The sequence below is a fragment of the Abramis brama genome, assembly GCF_963993115.1.
Source record: "Abramis brama genome assembly, chromosome: 22".
NCBI classification, from domain to species: domain Eukaryota; kingdom Metazoa; phylum Chordata; class Actinopteri; order Cypriniformes; family Leuciscidae; genus Abramis; species Abramis brama.
The window spans coordinates 13411857-13425125 of record NC_139984.1 but is presented as its reverse complement, the minus strand read 5'-3'; the positions used below and the strand labels follow the sequence as shown (position 1 = coordinate 13425125).

At 37.7% G+C, this 13269-nt stretch overlaps 1 protein-coding gene across 1 annotated transcript; it reads right to left on the bottom strand.

Moving 5' to 3' along the window:
* Positions 1 to 2730: 2730 nt before the first annotated feature.
* mapre1b (microtubule-associated protein, RP/EB family, member 1b) lies at positions 2731 to 13060 on the bottom strand. The gene is made up of 7 exons (XM_084097995.1): positions 12985 to 13060; positions 11814 to 11937; positions 11532 to 11677; positions 10737 to 10935; positions 8548 to 8654; positions 8307 to 8459; positions 2731 to 4657 (listed from the first exon to the last, which is right to left on the bottom strand). Exons 2-7 carry the CDS (start codon positions 11932 to 11934, stop codon positions 4607 to 4609), a joined length of 777 nt encoding a protein of 258 aa, XP_083954121.1. The 5' UTR covers positions 11935 to 11937; positions 12985 to 13060; the 3' UTR covers positions 2731 to 4606.
* Between the last annotated feature and the right edge of the window lie 209 nt (positions 13061 to 13269).

The following is a 13269-nucleotide window of genomic DNA, read 5'->3' as shown; positions in this document are numbered from 1 at the left end:
TTCACTAGCATGCGCACAGCAGACAAGGTGGTTAGCATTAGCCTGTGTTGTTGCTTTTAGACAGAATATGATAATGTTGAAGAGCTCTACTTTGGTGGCTACAATGCTTGCGGTTCTTTGGTGTCTGGGAGGAAGGAATGAGAGTCTTTGTCAGGAGTATAACACATCAATTAATTGGGGGAAACACTAACCCTTTTCCCAGGTACAGGGGAATTTTCTCAGATCTTTGGCTAACGTTCTTGAAAGGTTCTCTCAAAGTTATGAACAAATGTTCTTCCAGTAATGTTAATAGAATGTTCATTCAAAGTTATCTGGTCTTTAATAATGTTATCAAAATGTTAGCACAAAACGTTCATGGGTCGTTCGTCAATGTATTTTAAGAACTGTTCGCTGGAAGGGTCTTTGAGAAACCAAAAATGATACTTCTACATTGCTGTGATTTTTTAAGAGTACAATAGCAATCCTGCATACTAGGATAGATAGTTAATAGAGATGCAGCCGTAAAGAAATTAAAGAAGAGTATGAAGAGACTAGTTGGCAGTGTCTTCACTGGCCTATATGATATCAGGATTTTGTGAATCTCCATAAATAGGAATGAGTATCATTTCAAGTTTAAGATCTTTCTGTCTTATTTGGCAAAGGCCACAGGCATTTTGTGATCTCTGTAAGGGAGATAAATAACCTCTGTAAGAAAAGCTGTGCGTCCAGTAGCTCCAATAAAGCACAGAGACACAAATAAGAGAAATGGGCGACAGAAAACCCAGAGTGTTTGAAAATAACAGCATTTCTTTTTTCTGATAAACAACAGACTGTCAGCAGTGTAAAAGAACAGTGTGAGACAGAGACTAAACTGAACAGGACAACGACCGAAGCAGGTGAAATCACATACAGCAGATGTCATAAGGCAGTTAAACATATAGCAAAAAAAAAAAAAAAATTATATATATATATATATATATATATATATATATATATATAAATAGGTCAAACATACAGGTAAAAATAAATTGGTAAAAAAAACAGTAAAAAAAAAAAAACGTAAAAAAAAAGGGGGCCAAAATTATACCCAAGTTATAGTCACAGTATCTAGCCAAAACAGACTTGAGTAAAAGTAAAATGTTTTGAATTGTACCACTGTTATTGCTAACTAAATCTAGATCTATTCAAATTTGTTGGCAACACTTTATTTTACAGTGTCCTTGTATATGTTACATACTGTTGTATATGGTACTTACTATAGTAATAACAGTAAATTATGCATAATTACATGCAACTAATCTCAACCAAATCCTACCCTAACCCTATAGTAAGGACATGTAGTTGCTTAATATTACTCAGTACTTAAATATATAATTAAACTTTAACAATGACACCTTAAAATAAAGTGTAACCAATGTAAGTACTAAAATTACTAAAACTTAAAAATATATAAAAGACAAAAAGAAATTAATAAACACATAGCTAAACAAAATAAAATACTAAAACAACACTGCATTGTACTTAATTATCAAAAAGTAGCCTAATATTATTTCTTAAAAAAAGAAAGGAAACTTTCTTAGTTTTAGAAATAGCCCTAAATTTATCAATTCTACAGACAGGAGACATTTTCAAAGTTACTGAAAAGTAACTGTAAAGCTGTATTTGTTTAATTTTTTTTTTTTTTTAAAAACCTGGTAAATTGAAAAATTTCAATACCTCAGCAAATAAATGAAAATTTCAATACCTCAGCAAATAATTTTACAGTTGTTTACAATTTGTCATGATGACCTAAAAAAAAACATGTAGCCTAATAAATACTAAAAGTAAAAAGTATTTCCCTGACAATCATCCTCTGACATGTAAGCACAGGATGTGGCTTCTGACCTGTATTGTAGCATCGCAGCTAAATGCCATCATCTAAGACACCAGGCCTGATGACAGAGAAACACAGCACACCTGTTTGGTACAACACAGGTATTACTCTGTTATTCAGTTTCACAGCTGTAATCTCACACACACTCTTTAATAATGGACTAACAAAGCTTGAGCCGTACCCGATTCTCCTCATGTAATGACTGCTTTATAGCAACCATAGTACTCACAGTTGATCCCTACCGCCATCTAGTGATGATGTCTTCTGACTGTCGACTACACGGTAAGAACTACAGACACTGGCTACTTGATTAGCTAGAACGGGGTTGGGCCCATTTTTGCCTTCAGAACTACTTTAATTTTGGCCCATATTGACATAACAGTATCACGCAGGTGGTGCAGATTTGACGGCGGTACATCCATGATGTGAATCTCCTGTTCCACCACATCCAAAAGCTGCTCTATCGGATTGAGATCTGGAGACTGTGGAGGCCATTTGAGTTTAGTGAACTCATGTTTGAGATGATTGTGACATGGAAGTAGCCATCAGAAGATGGGCACTGTGGTCATACAGGGATGGATATGGTCAGGAACAATTCTCAGGTAGGCTGTTGCATTTAAACAATGCTCAATTGGTACTAAGGGGCCCGAAGTGTGCCAGGAAAATATTCCTCAGACATCACAGCCTTGGCAGAGATTTTACATTATATTTAGTTATTACATGACAAATGTATGCATTTCAAAGTTTGGATGACTTTCTGTTGTTCAAAAATGAGGTAAATCATATAAAGAACAGACACGTCCAAAACAAATTCTCAAAAACAAGATGCTATCCAACTGCAAACCCCTCAACACCAGAAATGAAGACACCAACAGAGAGACATGTAAATACCGTTTTATTGTAAGAAATGGACTTCAGTTAAAAATGTGGAACTCTTAACAGCCTGCAAGTACAAAAACAGGGAGAGAGACAGTTTGGTCGTGGTGCGGGCCCCACTATGTACCTTTGCTACAGATTGTTCTTAAAGGCCACAGAGCATTGAAAGAAAGGAGGGAAGGGTGAATCACTGCATTTCACAGACATTACCTGCTTCCAAACAACTTCCTTCCACATTTTTACTTGCATCCACCAATATTTAGCAGTTCGGATTATGAAATTACAATGAGATATTTGTCGAAACGCAAGCTCAGAAATGTGAGTGTCACTTGTTTTCCTATTGTCTCCTACTTAGAACAGATATAATGCTCTTATATCCACCCGACTGCAGCAACATTTCTAATCCAATAAACCAAAACAACCAGCAAAGAGGCTTTTCTAGCACAAACAGGCAAGTTCTTAAGGGTCAAGGTATTTAATAGCACCAATAAAAACTTTGCGTGTGCTATTGATGTAAAATGCGACATTGAGAACTACACACAGAGAAAAATTCATATCGACTGAGAATGACCAGTGCACATGAAAACAATGAAACTACACAGAGAAAGTCAGTTCGCACAGTGATCATAATCATCATGAATCTCCAAAAACAACAAATGAAGGGAGAGATCGTTGCTTAGAAGAAGCAACTCAAAGATTTGTTTTAAATGAACAAGAAGCTTTCATCTAAAAAGCCTCCTTTAATTGATATTTTTAGTGTTTTTTTGCATTTGTATCATCAGCCTGACATGGTTATTTCGGGAATGGTCTTGAAAGAGTGCAATCTTTTAAAATAACTCAAAGGATTTCATGGATTATCTTGTGTGGTGTGAAATAATCAATATTCTGCTGCTGCCATTTCTACAAATAATAATTAAAAGAAACAAAAAAGAAAACTTAAAACTTTAACAGCCTGAATCACAAACATTTGCCAAAAAAGTGTGAATAAAGGATAGAAAAAAGAATTAAATATAAGGCAGTAAAAACAGGTAGAAAACGGGCAGTGTTTGTCTTGTCGACTCAAAATTTGTCCTTGAGTCCACTGATGTAGTGGCTGGGATAATAAAATTATAATAAAATATTTTTACTCGTGCAACTGTGGCGCTACAGTACAGCAGCGTCTTGTAGACCAAAGCGCACGACTGAGTGTTAGTACATACGTCAACTCGAAAACGACGCTTCACTACATCCATAAAACAAAGAAAAGACAAACATCAGACTGAGTCCACTCCCTCCAGACAGTCTGTATAAGGCACAGTCACTGAGGATAGACTGGAGCGCTGGTGACTGCTATCTGCCTTACGCTAAAGCAAGCACCGAAACTATGAGTGGAACCTAGGAAGTGAGAAGGTTTTTGCAATGAACTAACGCACGTTTTGTCATTCCGTCCCTTGGTTTTGTGTCAGTAAGGTACGGTTCTGAATGAGACATGGTCACAGATATGTATCACAGCAGTGAGGGAGGAGACGCCACCAATAAAACACTACAGACGTTTCAGAGACATTTAAAATAAGATAAATACATTTGCAGGTGTCTGAAGTTGCTAAAAGAGGAAAACAATATTAGATTGTATTTTACAGACAGGAAACACACTCTTCCTCGGAGCGAAACAGGAGTATTGTGGCAGCCAGAGGTCTGAGGGCATTAAAACAGTTCTTTCAACATGATGTGTGTCTATGCATGCTTTAGCAGATGCGATGGGATTCAATATGGAGTTAGCTCGGAATAGTCCAAATGCATAACGGGATGGGTGGATGGGAAGGTGGGAGGGGAGTGACTGTGGAGAGGACGGGAATGGAGAGAGTGAGAGGAGGGTAAAACTGCAACAAGTCACGAGCATTAGAACTCCTCCTGGTCCTCTGACTCAGCGTCTGGTATGACAAATCCCTCCTGAGAAAGAGCAAGAGAAGAAGAGGAAAGAGACAGACAAGAGAGAGAGAGTGAGTCATCCGATAACAAAAGTCTAGCCATTTAAAGATTGTTCCAAGAATGTGTTTTCCTCAACTCATTTTTGAGGTAAATGAGGAGTAATATAACGACACGCCAATATATTGTAACGACACATCAATATGGATCGATGCATCAATCGGAAGAGGTGTGTTTATGCAACGCATACTAAAAAATAATTAATTCCATGTAATAAAAAAAAAAAAAAAGTCTAATTTTTGTTGTGGGTGTTTCCAGTTACACTCTTAAAAATTAAGGTTCCATGAAGAACGTTTAGCACGCATAGAACCTTTCTATTGCACAAAAGATTTTTTATAGAGGAAAGTTTTTTTGGGGAACACAAAAAGGTTCTATGGCATCACTGCAAAAAGCCATTTTTGGAACTTTTATTTTTAAGAGTATAGAATACAGTATTTGACATTTTCAATCGTAGGTCCGTAAAATCAACTGATCAAATCGTAATCAAATAGTGGCATGTCTTGTCGTATCGCTGGCTTAAAGGATTAGTTCACCAAAAAATAAATTCTGTCATCATTTACTCACCCTCATGTCATTCCAACCCTGTAACCCATTTTGTTTAGGGCTGTCAACTTTAGTCGTTTAGTCGACTAATCGGTCGATGCCGTCTTGGTCGACTGACATTCTCATTGGTCGACCAGTCGCATAATTATTATTTTTTTCACCAATAAAGAAATTTTCATTGATTTACTCCTTGATATTTATTCCTTTATAAGCAGTTATATATTACTGTATTCTAAATATAATTAGCCTGTTTTATCCCCAACTTTAAATGCTTTAATTTAGGCTATTTTGTAACAGCGCCACAGTTTAGCACACCACGCAGAACACTCGGAAACCGCACCTGTGGCTGGCTGCACTGCTGCTTCGCGCTCAGTAAGGAATATAGGTAGTAATCTCTATGTGTCTGTCTGTCCGTTTGCATTTTGATTATTTCGAGAACCGTTCATCCAATCGACTTCACAAGGGAGTGCAGTGTCGCATTTGGTGCAATATAGACAGACACGCGAGACGCGACACGTTCAGAATTAATAGTAAACTACAGAACAGCGCGAGTGGGAAGTGGCGCGCCTCACGCGAGCAGGGCTATATTCTCCGAGAACGGACACTGCACTAGTGATATAAAACGCACACAGTCTGTTTACTTAAGCAATACTTTTAAGGTAGTCTAATATTTTTCTGACTAACAAATTACTGACACAGTAAAGGGTAGATTTAAATAAAGAAAAACGAAATTTAAATACAGAAAAAATGAAATTTAAATAAAGAAAAACAAAATTTAAATAAAGAAAAAACGAAATTTAAATAAAGAAAAATGAAATTAAGTTAGCCTAAATTAAAAACGAGATTAATTTAGATTGATAATAACGGGTAAAAAGTCTAATACATTTTGTTTCTATTATTCTATTTTCCACAATGTCAAAGCAACAGCAGCAATACAAGCTCAGACATGCACTTCGGTCCATACAAACTCCGCTGTTCTGCGCTCTAGCCAGAGAACACTCCCGTTGCTGGAACACTCAGGCGTCGGTTCTATTTCTAGCATGCACGCGTTTTCCGCGTGGCTCGAGCCGCGCCTGAGACGCGTGTCTCACGCAGGCAGTGTGCAAACTCCAACCTATTAACATGGGAGCCGAAATAAAAACAGACACCCAACGCAGCTGAGACTCTCACGCCAGCAGCCAGTGTGTCGCCGGCCTTATTCAAGCGCGAATGAGAACTGTTTTGCGGGGGATCCCAGGTGTCAATAAAAAAATAATAAATAAAAAAAACGTTTTTTTCGTTGTTGTTTTATAAATGCTCTATGACAATTTTTTAATAAATGTTCAATCAAAATGCAAAACATTGCGTCTTTTTTTTTTTTTTTTTTCGACTAATTGTTGTGCAGGACAGGACTTTGGTCGACTAAGCATTTCTTTGGTTGACTACAGCCCTAATTTTGTTAATCTTCAAAATAGGAATGAAGATATTTCATTGAAATCTGAGAAATTTCTGTGTTACGCAGCATGTTTGAGCTTTAGCAAGAACCAATGAGGTTCATTCTTGTGCATCAAGCTTCTGATTGTTCGCCCATCAATGTTTATATGTGAATAAAAGCCTAAATTCAATCCGTTCATCATATAAAGCGATTGTGTCTCTTCAGAAAATTTGGACTAAACTACTTCGTATGGATTAGTTTTACAATGTCTTTTTGAAGTGTCAAAGTGGTAGATGCCTAGCTGTCAATGGTGGAACAGAAATCTCTCAAATTTCATTTAAAATATCTGTTAAATAAAATGAAATAAAATAAAATATATGTTTCGAGGATTCACGAAAGTCTTACGGGTTTGGAACGACATAAGGGTGAGTAATTGATGACAACTTTTTTTTCCATTTTTGTGAGAACTAACCCATTAAAGAATTAAGGTCCTACACTATCTCAGTGACCCCCATGGTAATGGACAATCACTCATGAAACATATTAATCATGGCTAGGGCTGCACGATTTGGGGAAAATGTCATATTGCGATAATTGAGGTCAATATTGCGATTGTGATTTGCGATACAATAAACAAATGGTTTCATGAGTCAACTTGCTTGGTTCTCAAGGAAAATAAATGCACACACAGATTAGTGAAAAAATCTGCCTAAAGAAAAAAAGTTATTTAGTCAAGAGCAGTGGGTGTTTTTCTCTGTTCCCTTTGTTCTTTGATTAACTTTAGCGACAGATATAATTAGTGGCTACTGTGTACTGTCCCTTTAAGACTAGCCGCTGCTCTCAGAGACGCGGATCTCACACGCGCCTCATTCTCTCACGAGTCATCACAACTCTTCACGTTCATCATAAGACTACTCTTATGTTATGAAGATACTCGACAAAAATACATTTTGGCATAATTGTGTGTGTTATTGTTAGTTCAAGCTCGAAAGAGAACTGTATTCTGGCATGCTGTTTTGTGCGCACGCATGATATTAGCGCGAGTCTTCCTGTGTGTCACCGTCACAGTTAGAACATTCACAGGCAGCGCGTTCATTTTGGCATACATGTGTGTTGTTCGTTCTACCGCGAAAGAGAACTTGATACTGGCGCGCGTCTATCTGTGGGTCGTGTGTATGTGTGTGTGTGTGTGTGTGTGTGTGTGTCAGGAGGACATTCACAGGCAGCGCGTTCTTTTTTGTCTTATCGCGCATGAATGGTTTAAATTAAAAGCATTTGCATGAATAAGAGCGTGATCATGATGTAACGTAACACTAGCCAAAGGATGCCAAAAATTAACAGATGCTGCGTTAATTGCGTTAACAGCGCTAATTTGTTTATTTAATATAAATTCGCAGCATTTTGCGTCATATAATCGCGTAGGCTTGACATCACGATTGCGATACGATTAATCGTGCAGCACTAATCATGGCTGACTACTAAAAGCGCATTCCTACAAAAGTCTTATCGGCCAATGCATATGACATAATACTGTATCATGAGGTAGATGACAATACGTATGACAACATCACTTTTCTCTATTAAGGGTCTTATTAGAAACAAGTCAGAGAATCTTGTTAACATTTTTTAGTGAGATTGCAGTTGCGTTGGACTCACGTCTGTGGCATAAAGAATATCCACAATCCTCTGCAGGGTGGGGTCTCCTTCACCATCCTTCTCTTGACAGATCAGCTCAATGTTCCTCAGTTTGCCAAAGTAAAAGTCCCGCTCCTTCTCCATGTCCTGGATCGTAGACTTTAACATATTTAACTGAAAGTAACCAAACAAACAGTTTAGTAGTGATGGGTTATATATCAGACTAACATAATGACGTGAGAATGTACACAGTATAACAAACCTCTTGAATAAGCTCTGCCCTTTCTTCATCGCCACCTGCACCAGGTCTCCGCGCAGAGCTAGGCATCATCTTGGGTGTTACCTTGGCAACGGCTGCTCTCTGTGGTGCTATGGGAAACAAGCAATCACAAAAAGTAGTAAGAGACCGACAAATGAGTTTCAGTTCAGTTTTGTGACGCGCTCCAGTCCTGTAAAAATGCAAGTGATCGCGTCGGCTCCTCCATGCCATGCATAAGCATGCTATACTTCAGCTTCCACACTCCGCACGAACCCTTGGATATGCGCCTCATAATAGTGCACACAATCTTAGATAACTTTATAGCGAGAGTCCACGTAAAGTTGCTACTAAACATTTGGCTTTCCAACCCGGCTGAAATACTGTAAAACCGATCTGTCCCTCACAGACTGCGTGACTTCTTGTGGAGTTTTTTTTCCTTGCGAGTTGCGACTGACTGACTAATAACATTTTGGTTGACTAAGCCTCTTCTCATCAACTAACGTTTAGTCGACTATTAGGGGGCAGCCCTACTACAGACACTAAACATGTTTAAAAGCTCAACAGCTTCATATCGATTTACAGTCTTAACAGGAGTAGACTAAATTATATCTAAATTACAACATATGCACTCAATGACAAATGCAGAAAAGTTAATATATGCGTTCATGACTTCAAGGCTAGATCAATGTAATGCTCTACTGGGTGGTTGCCCTGCAAGCTTAATAATCAAACTCTAGCTTGTCCAAAATGCAGCAGCAAGGGTTATTACTAGAACCAGAAAGTACCATTACCAGTACCATCACAAGCCTGTGTCAACACTGAATTGGTTCCCTATTAAACATCACATACATTTTAAAATCTTGCTAATTACTTACAAAATACTAAATATTTTAGCTCCCTAGTACTTGAGCGAGCTCTTAACGCATTACAGTCCTTCACATCTACTGCGATCTCAAAAAGTTGATAATACTTAGATTATCAAAATCAACTGCAGGCGATAAATAATTATTTAGCACCCAAATTCTGGAAAAGTCTTCCTAGCCTTGTTCGGGAAGCAGACACACCCTGTCAGTTTAAATCTAGACTAAAAACACATCTCTTTAACCTTGCATAAACATAACACATGATCAATTTCTATTATTCAAATCAGTCTACAGGAACCAGAACACTTGCTAGAACACCCAATGTACTTGTTACATCGTAAGAAGAAAGGCATCTAAGCTAATATTACTCTGTCTGTCTCATCCTTATCCCGAGGTTAGCGTAGTCAGCTGGATCTGGTCCATATCCAGATCAGATGTTGGACCTTCACCTAGACACGACCACAACACATGATGTAGTCAGCCGGATCCAGCCCATATCCAGATCAGATTGTGGACCTGCACCTAGACACGACCCTGAATGTCAGCAGAGACCGTGCCTACTAGACAATCCCCTGTGAAGGCCTCGTCGACATGACAGATCCTCAGCAGAGACCACAAGAACAGGTCCTCCCCACAGACCCTATAGCCAGCGTTGGCTCCATACCGGCTTGATGAATCTATCTTCAAGCAGAAGGAACTGGATGAATATTTGAATTCTACCAATCCCGATCTAAATTCTGACTTGTAAATAATGACACAGTGTTCGTTCGTTGGCCAGAGGAGAAAGAACAAAACGATCAGGTCTCCAAATGAATATCTTATTGAAGAATTAATGTAAATAGCCATGAACACAACACAATGCCTGGTGGATATTAGTAAAATGATGGAACAAAATGATTAATGCTAATACACACTAAAAAGTTTGGGGGTGGTGAGATTTGCGCTTATGTTCGCCAAGGCTTCATTTATTTGATCAAAAATACAGTAAAAACAGTAATACTGTGAAGTCACAATTTAATATAACTTTTCTATACATTTTAAAATTTAATTTATTCCTGTGATCAAAGCCAAATTCAGAAATCATTCTAATATTTAACATTTTAAATGTCTATACTGTTACGTTTTAATGCTTTTTAAAACTTTTTAATAATCAATTTACTTATTACAACTACTTCTTAGTACTACGTCATACTACTACTACGTCATCTCACTTTTGATTGGCAGTGTAGTTCTTACACTGAACTCTTGACCTATTTGGGCAGATGTATACAATACGCACAAATATTTCTAATTCTAAAATGCTAAAACACTTGATGCAAAGTGACCAACCTGCATTCATAATCTTCTTGGGCTTGCTGAGGGCAGGCATGGAGGGGTTGGGTGCAGGCATGGTGTCCTGGCCCTGTCGAGCCTCCACTGGATCATACTCTTTCCCATCGTAGTTGGCATCAAAAAACTTCTTAAACCACTGAACAAATTCAAAATTGTCTTGAAATTTGCCCTTCACCAATTTGTCAACGGGGATTATCTGATGGGAAAAACACATCCGGATATTATTTCATGGATTTATCAGGTATGTGTTTAAAATAAAAATAAAAAACTGGAAGAATACAACTACATTTGAGGAAGTTACGCCACTAAAAACACCAAAAAGAACTGCAAAATCAGGACTGTTCCAAACACATGGAAACCCACAAACACCATAAAGTCACAAGTTTCAGAAAACAAGCCCTCTATGTGCTTCTGCATACAGAAATTACACAAACTTTAAGTTTACAATGTCTTTTTTTTTCAAATTACAGAGAAATAAAACAGTGGATGTGGGCCAATATTGTAAAACTACCTTAATTAAACACCAGCCCCTGCCAGACACAAATCAAAATCCTTTAAAAAAAAAAATTGGTTGTAATGTTTGAGACTTGTCAAAAAGATATAATTGGCTCCCATCTACAATAAAAATATCCAATTCTAGTGAATATGATTCCTGTGTGAAATTTAATAACATTTAGTTGTTTGTTGCTAAATTAAAAAAAAAAAAGTCTGTAAAAGTCTGTTTTGCTGAACCTGACCACACAAACACTGGTTGTACAGACAAGCATGAGGAAAAGAAATTAAGCAACTCACTTTGTCGACTCCCATCCTTTTGAAGGCAGCCTGTAATATCTTAAAATTGTGTATGTATTCATGCTCTAACTTAGCACCAAATTTAACTTTCTTCAGAGGTATGCAGCCTGGGAACAGCATGTCCATGAACTGGCAGTAGGCTGCACCTGTAGGGAAAATTATAATACTTCCATTACTCCAAAACATAACCATTATACTGTACTACAAAAGAGCATACAGGCCTTACTACAAAAGAGCATACAGGCCTTACTACAAAAAGAGCATACAGGCCTTACAACTCACCTGAACATAAAAGCTCGATCTTAGTGAAGTTCATCTGTAGAGACTCATTGATCCATGCGAGCATGTCATGGCGACTCAGATTGTCGCTAGTCACTGAGGTGGAATATACGTTCACAGCCATTTCCTAAAGATAAATGAGACATCATGATGAGTAACCATGCGAAGACTGTTAACTGTTAGTGTGGAAACTAGGGCATTATAATATAATCAATCAACATATAACATCATGATATAAGATAATTTATTCAGTCAAAATCTCAATTTTACTAAAAAAGATGTTGAAATATCATACATTATACATGCTGGAATATAAAGAAACATAAGCACTTCAATGAATGTAGTGTTATGTATTTTATCACATGGGAGACACAGGGAGTGTACCATGAATATTTAACGACGGATTTCACCTCAACATTTCCTTCCATCCATCAACCAAACACACAGAAATAGTATTTTCAGTCAACTAATGCATTGATATGTAACAGAATGAGCACTATGAAGATACTAATGTGCCTAAACCTAGTCAGTGTGATATACTGGCTGTAATACATCGTAATGGCAATAAGCCAGACAGAGTCTCAAGACAGCTGAGCAGATGCTGAGAAAAGAGACAGCAGTAATGGCAGTCACTCTGGCAGTGTCTTAAAACATAGTAAACCAAACCCGTCTAAACTAAGCACGTCTGATTCAAATGCTCCTTTGACGCCCAAAATTGTTATCTTTCAAGGCAGCTCGCAAGGTTTTGAGACACAGCCCTGAGTCACACACCGCCTCAGCTGCTCATCCACATCCAGGCCTCGCCTATCCCTCTATAACCTTTACAACAGGGGTTTTACCGACACTCACTACAACGAGTAGACGCAAATGAATACACGTATTTGGTCAAACTGCAAATACGACCTCAAAGACAGCAGGACCGACGAAATATAAGACAAGCCCAGCAAATTCTTTGTCCCATAAAACATCAGAAACAGCAGCATCAGCTTCCGTTAGCGACCGGGGCTAAGCGTTCATTTCAGCGCACTCGTTAAAAATAAACAAATTCCAACGGGCATATAACGCTTTATCTGCGCTGTCACAACATAACCTACCTCTCTGTGTCTTTATTTTATGAAATAAAATAAAATAAATAATATCTAACGGCATTCGAGCTGTCTCAGACGAGTTTTACCTCTTGTTCGCCGGCGCCTTTCTCTCAGATCATGCGTCGGTTTGTTCTTTGGGCGTGTTACGTCATTACGTACACGTACGTAGGGAAACACTGTGGCAAATACTTGACAAAATAAGAGTCTTTCTGTCTCACTGCTTTTATTTTTTAGTAAATTGAAGCAATTATATTACTAAAATGTTATTGATGTAAACTAAATAAGATTTTTTCTTTTAAGATAGATAGATAGATAGATAGATAGATAGATAGATAGATAGATAGATAGATAGATAGATAGATAGATAGAGA